Consider the following 21,504-nt stretch of genomic DNA (forward strand, 5'->3'; position numbering starts at 1 on the left):
ATATTCAGAAGATCAAAGAGTCAGGTAGATGGATACAAGTTAATAAGGTTTATTTTTAAAGCAATAGTTGTAAATACATCACTGAAATCTTCTCTTTCCTGCTTAATAACTAAAATCCTTGGCTTCTGTTGAGATTACTTTGATCATAATGTGAAACCCTACCCACTACATATATTGTGTGACTGCACATGGTAGCTTACAGTGATTTGTGATGTAGAGAAAATACTGCACTAAACAAGCCATCTCTAGTTACCAAGGGGAAATGTGGTATAAATAGAAACATTTGGATTTTTTTCACTTTGCTTGTGAAAACCTATGTTGTCCACAAGTCCCTAATAGCTGTAGCTTATTCCAAACAGTTCTGTTCAACAAAAGACTAACAACAACCATTTGGGTAAAGATTTCCAGTTATTTATGCTGCTTATTTCTTTCTTCTGTACAAGAACATCAGTCCCTTCTGTGCTCCATTCTGCTGAATTATTGAAAAGTATCTTTGAAACGAACATTTTATACATAGATACTTTGCTATGAAAATTTCATGAAACAACTATGATTAGTCAGCAAAGAAAATAGACAAGGAAAAGACAGTGATTTATTCTTCTTAAGCACCACACACAGTCACAAACAACTGGACGGTTCTGCTCAAATGTTCAGCAGTGAAATGATTAACAATTTTTACATTTAAACAGTCATCATTAGGTTTCAACTTTATCACACAAATAAGATGGCTGGGCAGTTTACATTTCAGAGGCATTGAGCTAAATTAATCTCTGTTGAAGCAAATGGAGTAACACCTGGGATGAATTTGGCTCATTGTATCTGTCAGTCTGCAGACACAAGAAGATAGCATTAACCTCATTTGATCTATCTTTGAAACCAGGGAGGCCAAAATCTTTGTTTCAAATGAAAGCTTAAGTTTTGCAGAAACTGAACGGAGAAGAGGCAGTTTGTCCTGCCTGTTTAGTAAGACTCCTGCAAAGAATTATTGGATATTGGAAAGGAATCCAATTTGTGTGTTCCTTCACACACTCAGCTACAAAAATACACAGATGCACAATTTAATAACAGAGAGCTGTGCATGAACTGAAATGTAAGTGATTTTGGATTCTTCTGCAGAATAGTTTCCTTCAGTAATATGTAAGTGCCTGAAACCTCACCTTGATGATTAGTCACACATAATCTCCACCTTCATGAAAATGCCTTGCTACAGAAGAAACGCTTTGCTTTTAATGGCATGATATAACTTATGATTCAAAGGCATTGCAATTTTAAAAGATAACTTTTAATAACAATTTTAAAAGATAACATCTGAAAGCTTAATTAAGCAATGATAACAAGAAACAAGACAAATGAACATGTACTGGATATTAGCATGATACAGTAGATGTTTCATGCAAACCTGATGTGCTACAATACTTATACATGTGCTGTCACTTAGATCACAAACTATGAACGTGTTTACAGTGCTACTCTCACCATTTTTCCCTCCACAGCAGCCACCACCAGCAAACTGTCTTTGTAATAAAAGACTTGAGAATCTCAAGATGTGAGGCTAAACAGTTGGTACCAAAATATTATCTTCTTACAGCACCAGGATCTGAATTAAATATCCCCTGCCCAAACAAAATAATGTTTGCTGGTGTCAATGATCAGCCCTGTGGTCATTCCAGAAAGTGCTAGGAAAACTAACATAGAGGGTCTGAGGTGGTGTAATGCATTCTACTGCCCTGGGCAGCTCTGTGTAAACTTGAGAGCTTGTCCTCTTTCACCAACAGAAGCTGGTCCCAAAAAAGATATTACTTCCTTGTCTCTCTGATATCCTGGGACCAACATGGCTACATATACACTGCAAACATTTAATGGATGTGAGCAGCCCAAATTTCTGTGAGGATCTGGGTTTTGATCCCTCTCTGCCTCAGTACCTTACCTAACATAGGGATAATATTTCCTTTCTGCCAACTTTTGTTTTGTCTTATAAGCACTTCATGGTCTCTCAGTATGGCCCAGAGCTTCAAAAGTGCACCTAAATCTGGCGGCAAGGCACCTAAATACCTTTGAGGATATGGGCCTATGTATCTATACACTGCTTAGCACAGTGGAGCCTTGATGTTATTTACCTTATAGTATCATTTAGATGCCCAATTAACAACACTTTCAAACCTGTGTGCTTAAAATTAGGCTCCAAAATAAAAGTTTGGCTTCTTTTTAGAAAATGCTGAGTACCTTCTTTTTAGAAAGGGCTGAAGTGCTTATAAGACAGATTGGAGAGAGTCCAGAGAAGAGTGACAAAAATGATTAAAGGTTTAGGAACATGACCTATGCGGGAAGATTGAAAAAAAATGGGTTTGTTTAATCTGGAAAAGAGAAGATTGAGAGGGGACATGATAACAGTTTTCAAGTATGTAAAAGGTTGTTACAAGGAGGAGGAAGAAAAAATTGTTTTTCTGAACCTCTGAGGATAGGACAGGAAGCAATGGGCTTAAATTGCAGCAAGGGAGGTTTAAGTTGGACATTAGGAAAAACTTCCTGACTGTCAGGGTGGTTAAGCACCGAATAAATTGCCTACGGAGGCTGTGGAATCTCCATCATTGGAGATTTTTAACAGCAGGTTAGACATACACCTGTCGGGGATGGTCTAGACCAGGGGTCCCTAACGCAGTGCCCGCGGGCACAATGGCGCCCGCCGGGGCAGTTCTGTGCACCCACAGGACACCACGCCACCGAAATGCTGCCGAGAAGGGTTGCCATTTCTTGGTGGCATTTCGGCGGCGACACTTCTTGCCGTTGCTGCTTCTTGGCGGCATTTCAGCGGCAGGGTGTCTGGCACCCACCACAGTCTTCTAGGAATAGGAATATGCTATTCCCACAGAAAGCTTGGGGACCACTGGTCTAGATAATACTTAGTCCTGCCACGAGTGCAGAGGACTGGACTAGATGACCTCTCAAAGTCCCTTCCAGTTCTATGATTCTACCTGCAACTCCCATTGACTTTAATGGGATTTGTGGGTGTTCAGAATTTCTAAAAGTTGTGCCACATTTCACTTCTATTTAGGAGCCTGAATATGGATTTAGAAGCTTAAACTTTAGGCACCCAGATTTTCAGTTTTATTTACAGCTGCTATCTTATGTAATTAGAGAAGAAATTATAGAAACAAGCAGAGTCCTTTAAAAAATAGCATCCCCAGAAGCAACCTGAACCTGTGCAAAGTTTTCCAATTAAAACAGCCAAAATCCTAGGTTACAAATACAAATATCAAATACTGTGCCTGCTGCATTAATTATATGTCTTTTCTCTTCTCTAAGCACTTTAAACCCTTCACACCGCTGATAGGCTGTAATCAAGTCTACATAATAACATCTTCAAGTAACTCAAAGTTGTTCTCAAAAAGAAAAGGAGTACTTGTGGCACCTTAGAGACTAACAAATTTATTTGAGCATAATCTTTCGTGAGCTACAGCTCACTTTATCGGATGCATTTTGTGGAAAATACAGTGGGGAGATTTATATACACACACAGAGAACATGAAACAATGGGTTTTATCATACACACTGTAAGGAGAGTGATCACTTAAGATGAGCCATCACCAGCAGCAGGGGGGAAAGGAGGAAAACCTTTCATGGTGACAAGCAAGGTAGGCCATTTCCAGCAGTTAACAAGAAAATCTGAGGAACAGTGGGGGGTGGGATGGGGAGGAGAAATAACATGGGGAAATAGTTTTACTTTGTGTAATGACTCATCCATTCCCAGTCTCTATTCAAGCCTAAGTTAATTGTATCCAGTTTGCAAATTAATTCCAATTCAGCAGTCTCTCGTTGGAGTCTGTTTTTGAAGTTTTTTGTTGAAGGATAGCCACCCTCAGGTCTGTAATCGAGTGACAGGAGAGACTGAAGTGTTCTCCGACTGGTTTTTGAATGTTATAATTCTTGACGTCTGATTTGTGTCCATTTATTATTTTACGTAGAGACTGTCCAGTTTGACCAATGTACATGGCAGAGGGGCATTGCTGGCACATGATGGCATATATCACATTGGTAGATGTGCAGGTGAATGAGCCTCTGATAGTGTGGCTGATGTGATTAGGTCCTATGATGGTGTCCCCTGAATAGATATGTGGACAGAGTTGGGAATGGACTTTGTTGCAAGGATAGGTTCCTGGGTTAGTGGTTCTGTTGTGTGGTGTGTGGTTGCTGGTGAGTATTTGCTTCAGGTTGGGGGGCTGTCTGTAAGCAAGGACTGGCCTGTCTCCCAAGATCTGTGAGAGTGATGGGTCGTCCTTCAGGATAGGTTGTAGATCCTTGATGATGCGTTGGAGAGGTTTTAGTTGGGGGCTGAAGGTGATGGCTAGTGGTGTTCTGTTATTTTCTTTGTTGGGCCTGTCCTGTAGTAGGCGACTTCTGGGTACTCTTCTGGCTATGTCGATCTGTTTCTTCACTTCAGCAGGTGGGTATTGTAGTTGTAAGAATGCATGATAGAGATCTTGTAGGTGTTTGTCTCTGTCTGAGGGGTTGGAGCAAATGCGTGTATATATATATATATATATCGTATAGCTTGGCTGTAGACAATGGATTGTGTGGTATGATCTGGATGAAAGCTGGAGGCATGTAGGTAGGAATAGCAGTCAGTAGGTTTCCGGTATAGGTTGATGTTTATATGACCATTGCATATTAGCACCGTAGCGTCCAGGAAGTGGATCTCTTGTGTGGACTGGTCCAGGCTGAGGTTGATGGTGGGATGGAAATTGTTGAAATCATGGTGGAATTCCTCAAGGGCTTCTTTTCCATGGGTCCAGATGATGAAGATGTCATCAATGTAGTGCAAGTAGAGTAGGGGCATTAGGGGACGAGAGCTGAGGAAGCGTTGTTCTAAGTCAGCCATAAAAATGTTGGCATACTGTGGGGCCATGTGGATATCCATCGCAGTGCTGCTGATTTGAAGGTATACATTGTCCCCAAATGTGAAATAGTTATGGGTGAGGACAAAGTCACAAAGTTCAGCCACCAGGTTAGCCGTGACATTATCGGGGATACTGTTCCTGACGGCTTGTAGCCCATCTTTGTGTGGAATGTTGGTGTAGAGGGCTTCTACATCCATAGTGGCCAGGATGGTGTTTTTGGGAAGATCACCAATGGATTGTAGTTTCCTCAGGAAGTCAGTGGTGTCTCAAAGATAGCTGGGAGTGCTGGTAACGTAGGGCCTGAGGAGGGAGTCTACATAGCCAGACAATCCTCCTGTCAGGGTGCCAATGCCTGAGATGATGGGGCGTCCAGGATTTCCAGGTTTATGGATCTTGGGTAGCAGATAGAATATCCTAGGTCGGGGGTCTAGGGGTGGGTCTGTGCAGATTTGTTCTTGTGCTTTTTCAGGGAGTTTCTTGAGCAAATGCTGTAGTTTCTTTTGGTAACTCTCAGTGGGATCAGAGGGTAATGGCTTGTAGAAAGTGGTGTTGGAGAGCTGCCTAGTAGCCTCTTGTTCATATTCCAACCTATTCATGATGACGACAGCACCTCCTTTGTCAGCCTTTTTGATTATGATGTCAGAGTTGTTTCTGACGCTGTGCATGGCATTGTGTTCTGCACGGCTGAGGTTATGGGGCAAGTGATGCTGCTTTTGCACAATTTCAGCCTGTGCACGTTAGCGGAAGCACTCTATGTAGAAGTCCAGTCTGCTGTTTCGTCCTTCAGGAGGAGTCCACCCAGTGTTGGTAGGAAGATCTCTGTGAGTTAATATGTTGGTCAGAGGTTTGTTGGAAATATTCCTTGAGTCGGAGACGTCGAAAATAGGATTCTAGGTCACCATATAACTGTATCATGTTCGGGGGTGGAGGGGCAGAAGGAGAGGCCCCGAGATAGGACAGATTCTTCTGCTGGGTTAAGAGTATAGTTGGATAGATTAACAATATTGCTGGGTGGGTTACCGGAACCACTGTTGTGGCCCTCTTGTGGCATGTAGTAGTTTAGATAGTTTAGTGTCCTTTTTCTTTTGTAGAGAAGCAAAGTGTGTGTTGTAAATGGCTTGTCTAGTTTTTGTAAAGTCCAGCCACGAGGAAGTTTGTGTGGAAGGTTGGTTCTTTATGAGAGTATCCAGTTTTGAGAGCTCATTCTTAATCTGTCCCTGTTTGCTGTAGAGGATGTTGATCAGGTGGTTCCGCAGTTTCTTTGAGAGTGTGTGGCACAAGCTGTCAGCATAGTCTGTTGGTATGTAGATTGTAACGGATTTTTTACCTTGAGTCCTTTTGGTATGATGTCCATCTGTTTGCATTTGGAGAGGAAGATGATGTCTCTCTGTATCTGTACGAGTTTTTTCATGAAGTTGATAGATTTCCGCATTTGCTCCAACCCCTCAGACAGAGACAAACACCTACAAGATCTCTATCATGCATTCCTACAACTACAATACGCACCTGCTGAAGTGAAGAAACAGATTGACAGAGCCAGAAGAGTACCCAGAAGTCACCTAGTACAGGACAAGCCCAACAAAGAAAATAACAGAACGCCACTAGCCATCACCTTCAGCCCCCAACTAAAACCTCTCCAACGCATCATCAAGGATCTACAACCTATCCTGAAGGACGACCCATCACTCTCACAGATCTTGGGAGATAGGCCAGTCCTTGCTTACAGACAGCCCCCCAACCTGAAGCAAATACTCACCAGCAACCACACAACAGAACCACTAACCCAGGAACCTATCCTTGCAACAAAGTCCGTTGCCAACTCTGTCCACATATCTATTCAGGGGACACCATCATAGGGCCTAATCACATCAGCCACACTATCAGAAGCTCCTTCACCTGCACATCTACCAATGTGATATATGCCATCATGTGCCAGCAATGCCCCTCTGCCATGTACATTGGTCAAACTGGACAGTCTCTACGTAAAAGAATAAATGGACACAAATCAGACATCAAGAATTATAACATTCAAAAACCAGTCGGAGAACACTTCAATTTCTCTGGTCACTCGATTAGAGACCTGAGGGTGGCTATCCTTCAACAAAAAAACTTCAAAAACAGACTCCAACCAGAGACTGCTGAATTGGAATTAATTTGCAAACTGGATACAATTAACTCAGGCTTGAATAGAGACTGGGAGTGGATGAGTCATTACACAAAGTAAAACTATTTCCCCATGTTATTTCTCCTCCCCACCCCACCCCCCACTGTTCCTCAGATGTTCTTGTTAACTGCTGGAAATGGCCTACCTTGCTTGTCACTATGAAAGGTTTTCCTCCTTTCCCCCCCCTGCTGCTGGTGATGGCTCATCTTAAGTGATCACTCTCCTTACAGTGTATATGATAAAACCCATTGTTTCATGTTCTCTGTGTGTGTATATAAATCTCCCCACTGTTTTTTCCACCAAATGCATCCGATGAAGTGAGCTGTAGCTCACGAAGGCTTATGCTCTAATAAATTTGTTAGTCTCTAAGGTGCCACAAGTACTCCTTTTCTTTTTGCGAATACAGATTAACATGGCTGCTTCTCTGAAACCTGTCAAAGCTATTCTGAGGCTCATTTATAGCCTCTCCCCAATTGTGGGTGGTACTAGCGGTGGGCCAGAGATGGAATGAGCCCTCTAACAGCACTGACTAATCAGGCTGCAACATTATTCCTCCAGAAGAACTTTCACATTGACATTCCACTGCCCCAGGCCAAAGTGCTGTAAAAGATTTACCTCTTTCTCACAGCAAAGGAAACTTTTAAACACGACCTGTAGCATCAACTTTTTTTCTGCTAGAGCATGCTAAGTCATAGAAGTGGTTCTACCAGTTCTCTGCCTCACTTTACACACAATATAGCTAACTAGGCTTTATGCTTACCTGAGTTGATAGATTTCCCTTGCAAGCATTTTAAAGAGTTGGTTGATTTCTACTAGCTGCACTTCGTTGTACTATTTAGCTACCCACAAAATTAGTCTACTTAAGGACAAACTGAAGGTAGGATCAGAAGAGAGAAAGTCAAACCAAACCTCTATATAGGGTTGTGTTTTGACATACTATGGATATCAATACAGCAAACTTTAAATTGCCCATAATAGCACTTTAGATTGCTGCTGAGATAACAAAGGTACTCATTTAATCTAAGACAGAGGCATAGCAGTCTGCCTTTGTGCTATCAAGCACGGGATGATAGCCTTAGTTAGGTTATATTTAGCAGTAGCCAAGAGTAGCATGGAGATGATAGAAAAGTGCAAATCTATGTGGTTACTGAAAATCTAGGCGTGTGTGTTTCACTCACCCTCACTAATGAATGGTTAAATCAAGTCTTAATGAATAGGTCCGAAATTTATACTTCACTGTTAACTACTGTTTTCCTTCCGGCTCTTTCACTTAAATGGCCATGATCCTGCCTGCTATAATTTCATTGCATTATTTGCCAGCTTCAGAAGAAAATCATTCTAGCCAACATTCTTGGCCTGTTGCTTGGTGGTGGATTTTCCAAACAGAAGATTTTCTTTTCCCAGAATGCCTGCTGTGTGCCACAGGAAAACACCCAAGTCTGAGCTTTTGTTTTCAGTTGGTTATACAGGTTCAGCTGCTGATTCACTCTTCCTGTAGCTATGTTTCTGTCTTGGCTCCTGTCCAAAGGATCCATAGAATGTCCTGAGAGGAAGAGCAGAAATACAGTCATCTGTGACAGCTGAAATACTTTCTAAGAAGGGAGAAGATGAAGGAAGAGCACTCCTAAACTGGTGGCATCCACCTATGGATGTGCGAGAGAGGAGGTTGTGCATTGGGAAAGAGGTTGCGGATTCTATATCCAACACTGGGTGAAGATGTCCCCTTAGTGTCAAGATCTCAGTTAGCATTTGCAAGAGGAGACTCTTAGCAATGGGAAGCACAGCATAGATGTTTCAAAGAGCTGTTCTCCCATTACAGGAATAAGGGCTGCTACAAAAGGAGAGGAGGGAAAGGACTGGGAAAGCATCAGAGCCTCTGTTGGTTCTGAAATAGCTTTTAGGAGCATCTCAATTCCTTGCTGCAATTAGTTTGGGTAAAAATATACCCTAAATTTTTGGCATTTTTCAGGAGCCATTATTGAGACCGGAATTCCGGTAACTATGGTTTCAGCTACTGTATCTTTTTTTCTCTCCACGAGACTATTTCTCCCCCCTCTGCTCCCCAGATCTCAGGAGAGAATGATTTTACACAGTGAAGCAAGGGTGTAAGGAAACAGCATTAATTATGTGGTTATGAACATTACTGCTGAGCTTATAAAGTGAGGGGGAGAGTTCATGAAAACATATAGCAATCAACAGAGAGAGCTAACCATGCCTGGGTCAGTGTGGAGATTCAAAATGTAAAAGACTCATCTGAGATGCAGGATTCTTTTCAAGGACCTGCCTGATTCTATGTACGGAGCAGGCAGACACAGTGAAAAGACAGAATGACATGCTGTCATGTGTGCACAACCACAGCTGCTGGCTCTAATATTAGTCTGTCTAGCCTTGACAGACTTCATTTAATATGCATCCTACAAATTATTTGATATAATAACTTGCGGGATGCATATCAAAGATATGCTTATCACCTAAATGCTATGTACAATAGTCACTGAGCCAAATTCCTCCTTGGTATAACTCCTTTGACGTCCTTGGAGTTACTCCAGGAATGAATTTGTCCCATTGTATTTTCATAGCTTAAAGGAATCATAGACTTTGGAGAGAGAAAGGACCTATTAGGATATAGGCTACTCCTAATGTCATTGTGACAGTGACAACTAGGTCCACCTATGAATCCTGAACAATATTCAGAGGCTGCTTGAAGTTTCCCTAGTAACCTTAGGCGGCATTTCCACGCTTTTGTAAGTTGATTTCCCCCTTTCAGGAAAATGAAACTCATCACACCGCCTTCAAACTTATGTTGTTAAACCCCATCCAAAATAAGCAGTCAGAGTAGAATGCGCAGATCTACACAATATACTTGCTCTCCTTTCTTACATAATTTGACAGAAACATACTTTAACTATCAACATTAACTATCATTGTTAGCATTCATTGAAATGCATCAAGACTTCTCACCTTTGAACTACTGTGTCAGGCTCTCTGCAAACTCAGACATTCATGGCTGAATATGTTACACTTGGGTAAGATTTTCTTTGTAATCATAACAACAAGAGACTTACTTTTTTCTTTGTGAAAGTGGAGATTCTGGAGAACAATTAAAAGGCCTGTCTGCATCCCTTTGGCTCTTGGGAGGGAGAGTGGATATTCCCTACCCTTTGGAAAACACTGATTTAGGGCTTGCTCCTGCTCCCATAAGTTAATGGGATTCCTGCTCTTGGTTTTCACTGCTGTATGACCAGTCTCTGATATTCACAGTATTGCCTATGTCATCACCTCAACTGGATCAGTTTAGTTCTCTAGCAAATAGATAAAAAGAAAAGGAGTACTTGTGGCACCTTAGAGACTAACAAATTTATTAGAGCATAAGCTTTCGTGAGATACAGCTCACTTCATCACGAAAGCTTATGCTCTAATAAATGTGTTAGTCTCTAAGGTGCCACAAGTACTCCTTTTCTTTTTGGGAATACAGACTAACACGGCTGCTACTCTGAAACCAGCAAATAGATATTCTCTGTGGGGCCATAAAATACTGAGAAGTGCATATCTAACCATAGGATGGCATGTTGTTAAAAAACAAAACAAAACCTAGCATGATCTATTCTTGATAAAGCATTCATTTTTATATTAACAATATCACATGGTGTCGTGGGAACAATAATGTAAATACCACTTTTTAAGTTCACATTACACATTCATAAGAAAACAATGTTGAATGATTCTTCTCTTCTTTAGTGAGTGGCTGAAATTTGTTTGAAATATGATTACAAATTGAAAAGTTTACTTTAATTAGGGATATAGGGGTGTTTGAATCCAGGAGTTTGGTTTATGTACTTCTTGTTTCAATTGCCCCTTAGATTCCCATCACTGGCCACTTTTAAATCAAGATTGGATTTTTTTTTTTTAAAAGACATGCTCTAGTTCACAAAGAACTATTTTGGGAAAATTCTGTGGCTTGTGTCATACAGGAGGTCAGACTACTGTCAGACTACATGATCACAGGGTCCCTTCTGCCCTTGGAATCTATGAATCTGTATTAGTCTTGTGCAACGTGGAGTTGTGTGTTCAAATGACAAGATAAAATGTAATCCACAAAAGGTTAATTGAGCATTAGTGGTATGAATTTAAACTTACTGTACTCAAAAGGTACAGGTCTCATAGCAATGAAGCACTAACCCACACTACCAATGTTGTAAATAATTAATATAGATTTAATTGCCTAATAAATAGAATTAGTAAGTAACTCTCCCGCTGTCGTATATTATAACTGTTGATCTGTAATAAAGCTATATTGACCTTTATAGCACAGATCCTCACCAGGTGTAAACTGCCACACTTCAATGTAGCTATTTACCACAGCTAAGGATTTATCTCTATTTCTTTGCACTTTAGTGAAACTATAGTTTCAATTGTCCTATATATGCTGTGGGCCCAGACAGGATAAACCGTGTAGTAAGGGGATTCTGTATGTAATGGGCAATTCCTCGTTCCTGCAAACAGTCAAGAAAATATTGACTCCAATCCACTGGACTGCATAGTGGTATGGCACTGGTTGGGTGGGAGTCGGTGACTAGTTGCTCTCTAGCGACTATCAGACAGAGAATAAAAGGTCTACTAATAGCAGCAACGATGGAAATTTTCCTTTAGGTCAAGGGGTGGAGGCTTTCTGAGGTAGCACGACAATGGTTCAAATCTCATGTATAGAGTAAACTGCTTGCAGCACATGAATTCATTATGTTATTCATTGATCATATTCAAACCCCGTTTATTGTGTGAAATATGGAACAATGTCCATATTTGTAATCAAAAGTGATTTTGTTATAGTGGGAACTGTCTGATTTATCGACTTAGATCAAGCAGAAAATCAAAATAAGTAAGACAGTAGAAGAAAGAGACCTACGGCTGGTAATAAATTGTGATAGTAGATACAGTGTATTGCTATTAGCAAGGAGTCAATAGGGTGTTAAATTTCATAAATAAGGGAATAATGTTTCAATCAAAGATATAATGGTCCCTCTCCACAGGCCTGAGTAAGGAAACACTGATTAAAAAAGAAAAGGAGTACGTGTGGCACCTTAGAGACTAATTGTAGCTCACAAAAGCTTATGTTCAAATAAATTTGTTAGTCTCTAAGGTGCCACAAGTACTCCTTTTCTTTTTGCGAATACCGACTTACACGGCTGCTACTCTGAAACCTGATTAAAAAAGGATATCCTGGTCCTGGAGAGAATACAGAGTTTGATTCATGATACGAAGGATCTGGTTTATCAAGAAACAAAGCCTCCAGTGGCAAAACAACACTGCAATAAAAAACTTTCAGCACCAAGACTCAGAGCTTGGGTGGGTCATCTGACTTGGGCTCACAGAGCATGGGCTGCGGGGCTAAAAAACTGCATTGTAGATGATCCGGCTCGAGCTGGAGCCTCAGCTCAGACTCTTCCCTATCGCGGGATCTCAGAGCCCAAGTGCAGCCTGAATCTGAATGTCTACACTGCTATATTATAGACCCATAATCTGAGTCCCATGAGCCTGAGCCAGCTGACCTGGGCCAGCTTCAGCCGTGTCGTGGGTTTTTATCACCGTATAAACATACCCCAAGAGTTAACTTGATAAACTTGGGGAACAAACTGAAGACCCCCCATTTCTGTACCTAAAGGGACATAAAAAGATCTGGATATGACTTCTTACAGGATGGGAAGTATAATGTGTGGCCATATTTGGGGAATGTGGAAGGAAAGGGTTAAACTAGATACTAGGAAAAGTGTTCTTCTTCTGGAGTTACTGACATGTGACACAGTTTGCAGTTTTGGGGTTCCCAGGGGCTGGAGTTTCCTTTTGGACTTTGATCTTTATGAACAAGGCTGTAAAGGGAAACTGACTTCTGATTAGTCTCTTTTCTTCTTGCATCCTGCTCCTTTTGTAAAGAGCTTGTTGCAGAAGGAATATGTTTATCCTAATCAATCTCCTTTGCAGCCTGATGTATCAAGCTCAAAATTCAGCAAGAAACTTCAGCCTCTGGGAGTTGTGCAAATCATAAACTTCCACTTGCTAGTAACTGTGGCAGAAAACACCCACATCAACGCTGGTTCCCATCATAGGCACTGACTCCATGGGTGCTCCAGGGCTTCTCCAACCAGCACTTGCCACCACTTCTCCAACCAGCACTTGCCACCACGAAACAGCTGTTTCGTGGCACAACAAGCTCTGGGAGGGAGGGGGGAGAAGCAGGAATGCGGTGCACTCAGGGGAGGAGGCGGGGAAGAGATGGGGCTGGGGCAGGGATTTGGGGAAGGGATTGGCATAGGAGCAGGGAGGGGGCAGAGTTGGGGTGGGGACTTTGGGGAAGGGGTTGGAATGGGGGCAAGGCAAGTGCGGGAGGGGATTGGCAGGGGGCGGGGGAGGAGGGGGTCGAGCACCCACCGGCGCCAGCAGAAGTCGGCGCCTATGGCCATCGTGGTGGATTTGATTTAAATAATAATTTAAATCACTAGTCAGGAAGACTTGATTTAATCATGGTTTTCTACATAAAAGTGCATTCTTGTTGGTTGTTATAACCTTAAGACAGATTCTTCACAACTCAGAGATAGATGTAGGTTTCATTTTTAGAAGATACACACTATACATTTTTAAAGTGATTTATTTTGAAAACTTTTCAGATTAGTTTTACAGCTGTATCAGAAAATGAATGATTGTTTGGTTATTTCATTTACCAAAGGTAATTGAAGCAGATATTTATGAAGTCATTGGGAGGTGAACTATCTCCAATTCAACAGGTTAATCATTAATATTTGGAGGATTTTCTTGCCATGCTATATTAGGAGGAGAACATCCCCAGACAGGCATTTAAATTGTTATATTTAACTAAAACAATGATGTTATGTATTCTGGATTTTTTTCTTCAACAGCAAACATATAATATTTTAACAAAACAAGCATATGTACCTTGCTTCTCACATTTATCTCCAGACTTCTCCTTGTCCAGATCTATTCCGCCCCCAACAATCTTCTGTTCATTGAACTTTTTGAAACTTTGCACTTTTAGAGAGAGGTAAGGGATTGACTCTCTGTACACAAATTTGCAGAGGGACAATAGGGTCTCTTATTTCTCACCTTTATATATGTATGTATGTATATATGTAGTTATTTATTTATTTTAAAACATTTTTGCAGCTAACAGGCATGTTATCTCTGGAGACACAAATCCACAGTCTGAGACCTGCAAAACTAAGCATCTCTGATGGTATCTTCTAGACTGAGCACTGAGTCCCATTGGGTAGATAGAAAGATTAACCTAAATAATCTATACAGAAGCCTGTGGAACCCCATAAGATTGGGTCCCTAATCCATGAACTATTGGAACTCATTTACAAAACTTTTCTTAAACATTACATGAATATATACTATAGAACTAGAATATATACTATAGAATTCATACTATAAGAATTAGAATTTATAATCCCTATTCCATGATGAGATATCTTTGAGCTATAATGTATCTTTATCTTTAGATAGGTTTTTTCCTCAAAAAGAATTTTATCAAAAAAAGTCTGATTTAAATAAAAAAAAATTGGATTTTCATAGATTTTTATCCACCCTGGTTCCCATCTACCTCTATATAGCTGTACTAATCCATCAGGCTTTTATGACTGGTACTCTATCATAGGGTGAGTCCTAATGATCAGCTGGGCTGGAGTCTAGTTAACCACTGTTCCTCACCTCTCTCATTCAGTTGTCTGTGTTTTAACCTGCAACAGATTTTTTGCATCCCCAAACCTCAGTCTTGGCAAAGTGCCCTTTAAGACCACATTGAAACATAGGGGTTACTCGGGGGCTAGGATTTGTCTACATCAGTGGTTCTCAACCAGGGGTCTGCGAGCAGGTTTCAGGTGGTCCGCCAAGCAGGGCTGATTTATTCACCCCCCTGAGCGACATAAATTATGCCAATATAAGCTGTAGTGTAGACCTAGCCTCAGTGTTTTGTGTACACAAGCACTAAAAGGCTACTCCAGTGGTTCTCAAACTTCATTGAGCCACGATCCCCTTCTGACAACAAAAATTACTTCATGACCCCAGGAGGGGGGACCAAAGCCTGAGCCCACCCAAGCCCAGGGGAGATGCATAGGGGGAGGCGGGCAGGGTCATTCCCCCTGATTTGTTGCTTGTACTGAGGCAGGCAGGGGTCGCCTCTGCCCAAGACCCACTGCCCTGGGGGGGAAAGGGGGAGCCCAAGCCCCACCGCTCTAGGCATGGGGGCCAAAGCTGAATTTCAAGGGCTTCAGCCCGTAGTCAGGGGGCCTGAAACCTGAGCCCTGCCGTGCCGCCCTGGGCTGAAGCCCTCGGGCTTTGGCTTCAGCCTCGGGCAGTGGGGCTTGGACTTCAGCCCCAGGCCCCAGCAAGTCTAAGCCAGCCCTGGCAACCCCATTCAAAGGGGGTTGCGACTCACTTTGGGGTCCCGTCCCAAACTGCTGGTCTACTCCAAACCACTCTTGTATGAAATGACACATTTCTCTAGGGTAACATGCCTTTAGACTTTAACAACATGTTACATGGACATAGGTGGTACTAAAGTTTAGCAGAACTAGCATGCAGGTGAAAAACATAATTTATAAGTATTAGGGTTTAACCCACATGTAAGACTAGGACTATATAAATCAATAGGTTCCTGTATTTATAACACTGTTAACTCAGCTGGACTCTAGTCATATAGCATTTATAACTTCTTCTCTTCATAAGGTGGATATCTTGTTTCTAAAATTATACATGCAAAAATATATAAAATTATATATGCAATCATATATGCAAGATGCACCTTCAGTTGTTAGGATTACTGCTACAAAACGGATATCAATTCCACTAATTTTTGGATAAATGCCTGTGTTCTAGGGTCCTTTATTTCAATATATTCCTGCAAAAATCTTATTCTCTTCAATCTTTTGTGGTTTCATTCTTATCAGGATCTAGATTTATACATTTTTTTGTGGTGATACATTGCAGAGCCATGCATAGGTTGTACTTATCATGAACTTTGACTGTGTCATGAGGTATCTTGCCTAGTAATCCATCTTCCCTAGGGTGTAATCTAACATTCCTAACCTCTGAGCAGCCATCAGATAGTTGCTATTTACAAAAAACAGACAACCCCCCCGCCCCCAACATTTATTGGGGAAGGGTAGGGTTTTTTTCCCTCATTAACTGTAGGGGTTTTCTCCTCCAAACCACACTGGTTTAAAAGTAGGATGGGAAATATTCAGTCCTGAACTGGTGATGGATTTATGGTTCCTTATCTCTCAAACCATCGCCATAAGGCATATACATTTTCTCATGGGAATCCCATGTCCCTAGTGGGATACAACACTTGTTTCTAGCCCAAGCAGCTTGGTAGACCTTATCTTACAATGTCAAAAGGGTGACTTTAGATGAATTTAGAGCCCTCTTCTTCTGATTCCCATGCAGTTGGACTTATGATAATTAAGGGTCCTGGTTTAGCGGTTGAGGGATAAATATATGAATAGCCACTAAAAATGTTTAAAACTCAAAAGATTTTAAACGTATAGATTTTTCCGTAAAATGAACCTAGATTTGAAACTCGGTAGGACCATCCTTTCCGGGTTGTGCATGTACACTGCATCCCCGAAGGGAACCCCAGTCCCTGATGGGGGGCCTCTGCATGCTACTTCTTGCCTACTACCGTGCGGGGAGAAGGGGAGAGCCGCACAAGGCGTGTCTGTGCAATACAGGCGCCTACGGACCCTCGGGAACTATTCAATCTGGATGAGCTGAACAGCTTTTACGTCTGGCTCAGGCGAGGCTCGTAGACTGGTCTTGTTTGGTTGACGTCACCTCAGACCCCGTCCACACTAGGCGGCATAAAAATGAGTTGTAAAACGTGCCCCGCCTCAGTGGGCCATAAGGGAACCACGTGGAGCGGCCTGGGCCCGTCCCCTCTGCTGGATCTTTCACCTCTAGGCTGGCTCGCTCCGGCCCAGGGCCTTTCGCTGGAGGTTGCGGGGACTAGCCTGGCAGGCTGGGCTCCGGCACGGGCAGCGGAGGCGTGTGGGACGTGCCAGGGCCAGGTCAGAACCGTCCCCAGGCCGGGGAGCGGCCGGCGTGTGTGGGAGGGGCGGAGGGGGCGGAGCGAGGAGGGGAGAGGGCGGAGCCGCGGCGTCACGCGACCCGGCGGGCCCCCCAGGCCGTTCTTGCCCTCGGATTGGCTGCCCGGCATCATGTGACGGGCGGGGGGGGCCTCTCTCCGGGGCTCCTGGGAAGGCGGCGCAGGCTCCGGCGCTCGCGCTCCATGAGCCGTAGCTGAGGCAGCGGCCGGGTGCGTGGCGGGGCGGGATGCGGCGCGGCGCCCGCCCGTAGCCCGGCTCGGCCCCCGCCTGGGAGCCGCGCAGCGGGGCCGGGGGGCTCCGGCCGGGCCCCATGGGGAATACCGTCACCTGCTGCGTGTCGCCGGACGCCAGCCCCAAGCTCAGCCGGGCCCGCGGCGGCGGCGGCGGGGCCGCGCCGGGCCCCGAGCGCCGGGCGGAGGCTTATCAGGTAGCGGCGGCCGCGGCGGAGGCCGAGCCGGGGGACTCGGATCCTGGGGGCGGCCCCCACCTGCAGCACATCAGCGACCGGGAGTTCCCGGATGGTGAGCGGCCCGGGGGGGCGGAGCACGGCGCCGGGGGCTGGACCGGAGGGTGGGGCCGGGCGGCCTGGGGGATGCAGAGGGGCACCGGGCAGAGCGAGGGGAGCTGCCTGTGGTTGCGCCCTTCGGATGGGGGGGCCTCTTGCGGTGTGATGGAGCCTGCTTCACCCCAATGCGGGAGGGAGCCCCCGGCACTGGGGTGGGAGGGGGAGATGCTGCTACCTGATGTCTCTCTCCCCTATTGGAGGCGCCCCCCCTCCCCCCGCTTCCTTTGGGATGGGTGCCCGTGGATACCCACCTCTTGCAGGGGGTGCCTCTCTCATCCCTTGCCCCATCGATGGCCTGGCTGCAGGGGGTGTGCCGGGGAGACTAGATGCAGCATACAGTCTTCTGCCCCTTGGGTGGACAAAGACTGAAGCAGCTTCTCATTTGGGCATGTTATTGCTTTTGAGGCCCTCTGAAGATCCGTGCTGTCATCCATGTCTTCATTTTCGTTAGTGTTGCACCGCTCCTCTAGATGGTCTTCTGTAGATCATGATGTAGCTGAAACCAAAGATTCTTTGGGTTTTTCTAAATTTTATAATGCTTACAGATTACTGGGTTTTCTTTGTTTTCTAGAACAATTTATTTTTGGCTTGAAACTAAACATGAGAAATTTCAGGTCAAAGAACTTTTCTTAAGGAATTTGGGGAGGGGGGATCAGAAATAAGGCTTAAAATGGAAAACTGCTGACGAGCTTAGAGGGACGTTATTTGTTTGCAATCTAGTCAGTGTCTTTTTTAAAAAAAAAAAAAAGTTAAAAGTTCTACAGTTTAACCTGGAATTCACAGTCAAATTTGTGGTTTCATAAGATTTTCCTCCTAGACTGTGTGTGGAAGCCCCACCAAAGCAGGAAAGGCTAACTCAACAGAGAAAACAGTGACGCTGGCTGTAGACAAGCAATCTCTGAAGAGTTTTTCTTTAAATTTTAGCTGCCAGTGGTAATATCAGTAAGTAAAACACTTTTAGGTGTAAATGTTTTTTATATTGATGATAGTCCTTTAACTTTGGAGTCATAACTAACTTCATAACCTTTATGGAGCTGACAGTAGTTGCTGCATTCCCAATATTTGTTTAGCTGAGAGGAGGAGGAGGAGGGTTGGAGAGTAAAGGGATTATAAAGATTGTATGTAATGTGACACCACCCTGGGAGACAAGGACAATTTATAAACTAGCCCCACAGGGAGCTAAATTACAGCAGTAGATACATTGCACTGAAAGTCCATTTTCACATAGTTCTTGTGGTTCTACACTTACTTCCCCATTGGCTTAGGGATGCCAGAAGTTTAATTGCAATCTGAACAGCAAACTTGGGTGTGCTTGTGAACATAATTCTGTAACGAGTCAAGCGTTGCAGGAAGTGCGGCTACTCCAACGAGACCCTGCCCCATGTCTTGTGCAGTTGCAAGCCTCACTTCAGAGCCTGGCAGCTGTGCCACAATGCCATCCAGAACCGTCTGGTGAAAGCCATTGCACCGCACGTGGGGGAGGTTGCTGTGAACTGCGCCATCCCCAGTACTGACAGCCAGTTGCGACCTAATGTGGTAGTCACCGACGAGGCCCAGAAAAAGATCATCCTCGTCAATGTCGCAGTCTCCTTTGAGAACAGGACCCTGGCCTTCCGCGAAGCCCGAGCTCGTAAGCTGAAAAAATACGCCTCCCTGGCGGACGCCCTGAGAGCAAAGGGCTACAAGGTGCGGATGGATGCCCTGATTGTCGGAGCCCTGGATGCCTGGGACCCCTGCAACGAGTGTGTGCTGCGGACCTGTGGGATCGGTCGACGCTACACACGGCTCATGCAGCGCTTCATGGTCTCAGATACTATCCGATGGTCCAGGGACATCTACATCGAATACATCACTGGTCACTGACGGTACCAGGAGGCGTGAGCCGGAATGACATCGTGCATCAACTATGAGAAAGAGATGGAGAGACTTTTTCCATTGGACCATATGAACTGGAACCATAAACTCACTGAACATTAAATCTCACCAAATGAGGGTAAATCCATCCTCCTCATTGTATCCACTCGTTATACTCCACGCCTGAACATAGCCATTATATGAAGAACATACCCTCGTATCTCAGTGTCTGTACTTTGACCCATTAACATTTTACCCCCAATTGGGGATATTGCAGATTGTGTTCCTTACACCATCCGATCCTAAACCAAGTTTTGCACCCCTTGGTAATCTGTACATTATTCCCTGATAACCGGAACTTCTATGGTTAAACTCTGTACCATTTTTTTATTTTAACATCTTAATAAAATTGTTAAATCTGTTCTTATAAGTTTAATTTCTAATCTCTCAACTGCACCTACCACCGAGGAAGAACTGACAGGGTTATGCTGTGGTGGGAATTGTTTAGACATCACCTGATGTCTTACTGGTGCTGCTCTGTGTGTGTGTGTGTGTGTGTGTGTGTGAACTTCAAATGCTATTACGCTCAATCTTTCATGTTTCATGAGTTTCTGCTTGGCATCTTTAACTTCTGACTTGTATAACTTGTATAAGAAAACTTTGGCATCCACTTCATGATTATAACAACCATCGCTATGCAAAATACACACAGTTTGAAAGAGACAGCATGTTTGCCACCTGACGTGTAGGATTCCTGCAATAACATTTAACATTGGTCTTCCATTCTTCCTGAATTTTAGGGACACGTTTTTGGCAGTCATTTAGAAACTAGTTGCAGAGGAGTGTGAGAAAACCGTCAGAAATGGGACGTTTAAACATCTGTGGTTCTGCACACAGGACCATATGGCGCAGCTGTTTTTATAGAAATGAAACTAAATAGAATAGCCAGATTTCCTCTGAGACAGCTTTGTAATGTGGCAATGGGAAAAGTCACATTTACGGTTTAGGAAAAGGAAAATTCTAATCTTGCAAGAAACTGTTATGGAATCTATGAACTATTTCTCTCCTAATTCTTTTTGGGTAGGAGTATAAAATTACATTAAATTCTCTAATAAAGATTCTAGTAATCTGAGCAAAAATGCCTAAACTAAAAAAAGCTGCTCAGAAATAAGGGCTGTGTTTGTCTGAACCTCTCAACTACGTAATCACTTCAGTTTTGATCCAGTGCTGAATAGCTATGGTAAGCTTAATTGTGAGTTCATCCCAATGTCAGAATTGGCCTTGGAGAAGGGAAGCATTTAATTTTCTGGGTTTGCAGACTATTATGACAGTCCTGTATAATCAAAGGATAACATATTGGCTATTTAACACAGATTGGCTTTGGGGTTGTGGAAATTTTGATCTTGAGGTTGGACGTAATTCTAGAATTTGTGATAGGCACAAATTAGACATGTTATAAGAGACTTTCAGAGGCATAGTTAGTCACACAACATTGCTCTTAATTCATTTTTTTTTTTTTATGTTGCCTTTGGTAAGTTAGTCTTCATTACAGTAAATCACTGACTGTTTCCAATCTCTATTAATATTATTGTGTGTCTTGAATATATTTGGTTCCTGTTTATGAGGCTGCAGAACAAAACTGAATTGTCCCAGGTAAATTTGGAATGACAGTCATGCAAATAGATGTACTGTGGGCCACCACTACAACTGTATTTTTTAAAGTTCTAAAATGAGTGCGTAACTTTAAAATGTGATTTCAGTAATTACAGTAATATCCTGGAGTGGTTCACGTCACACCATGAAGGACTCTCAATATGCAAGATTTAAAAAATGAGCGTTTTGAAGGAAGGCTTCTCATAAAGGTTCGGTTTGTGCAGGTGTCAGTATAATTTAACAATCTATAAAATGACA

At 43.2% G+C, this 21,504-nt stretch overlaps 1 protein-coding gene across 1 annotated transcript in view; it reads left to right on the forward strand.

The window, feature by feature from the left end:
- Positions 1 to 17,300: 17,300 nt before the first annotated feature.
- Positions 17,301 to 21,504, forward strand: part of CCNYL1 (cyclin Y like 1) — a 54,365-nt gene continuing 50,161 nt past the window's right edge. The window contains 1 exon segment of the mRNA XM_038421560.2: positions 17,301 to 17,695. Within this exon segment, the coding sequence (XP_038277488.1) occupies positions 17,485 to 17,695 (211 nt within the window). The 5' untranslated portion in view covers positions 17,301 to 17,484.

The sequence above is a fragment of the Dermochelys coriacea genome, chromosome 11 (assembly GCF_009764565.3).
Source record: "Dermochelys coriacea isolate rDerCor1 chromosome 11, rDerCor1.pri.v4, whole genome shotgun sequence".
Classification (NCBI taxonomy): domain Eukaryota; kingdom Metazoa; phylum Chordata; order Testudines; family Dermochelyidae; genus Dermochelys; species Dermochelys coriacea.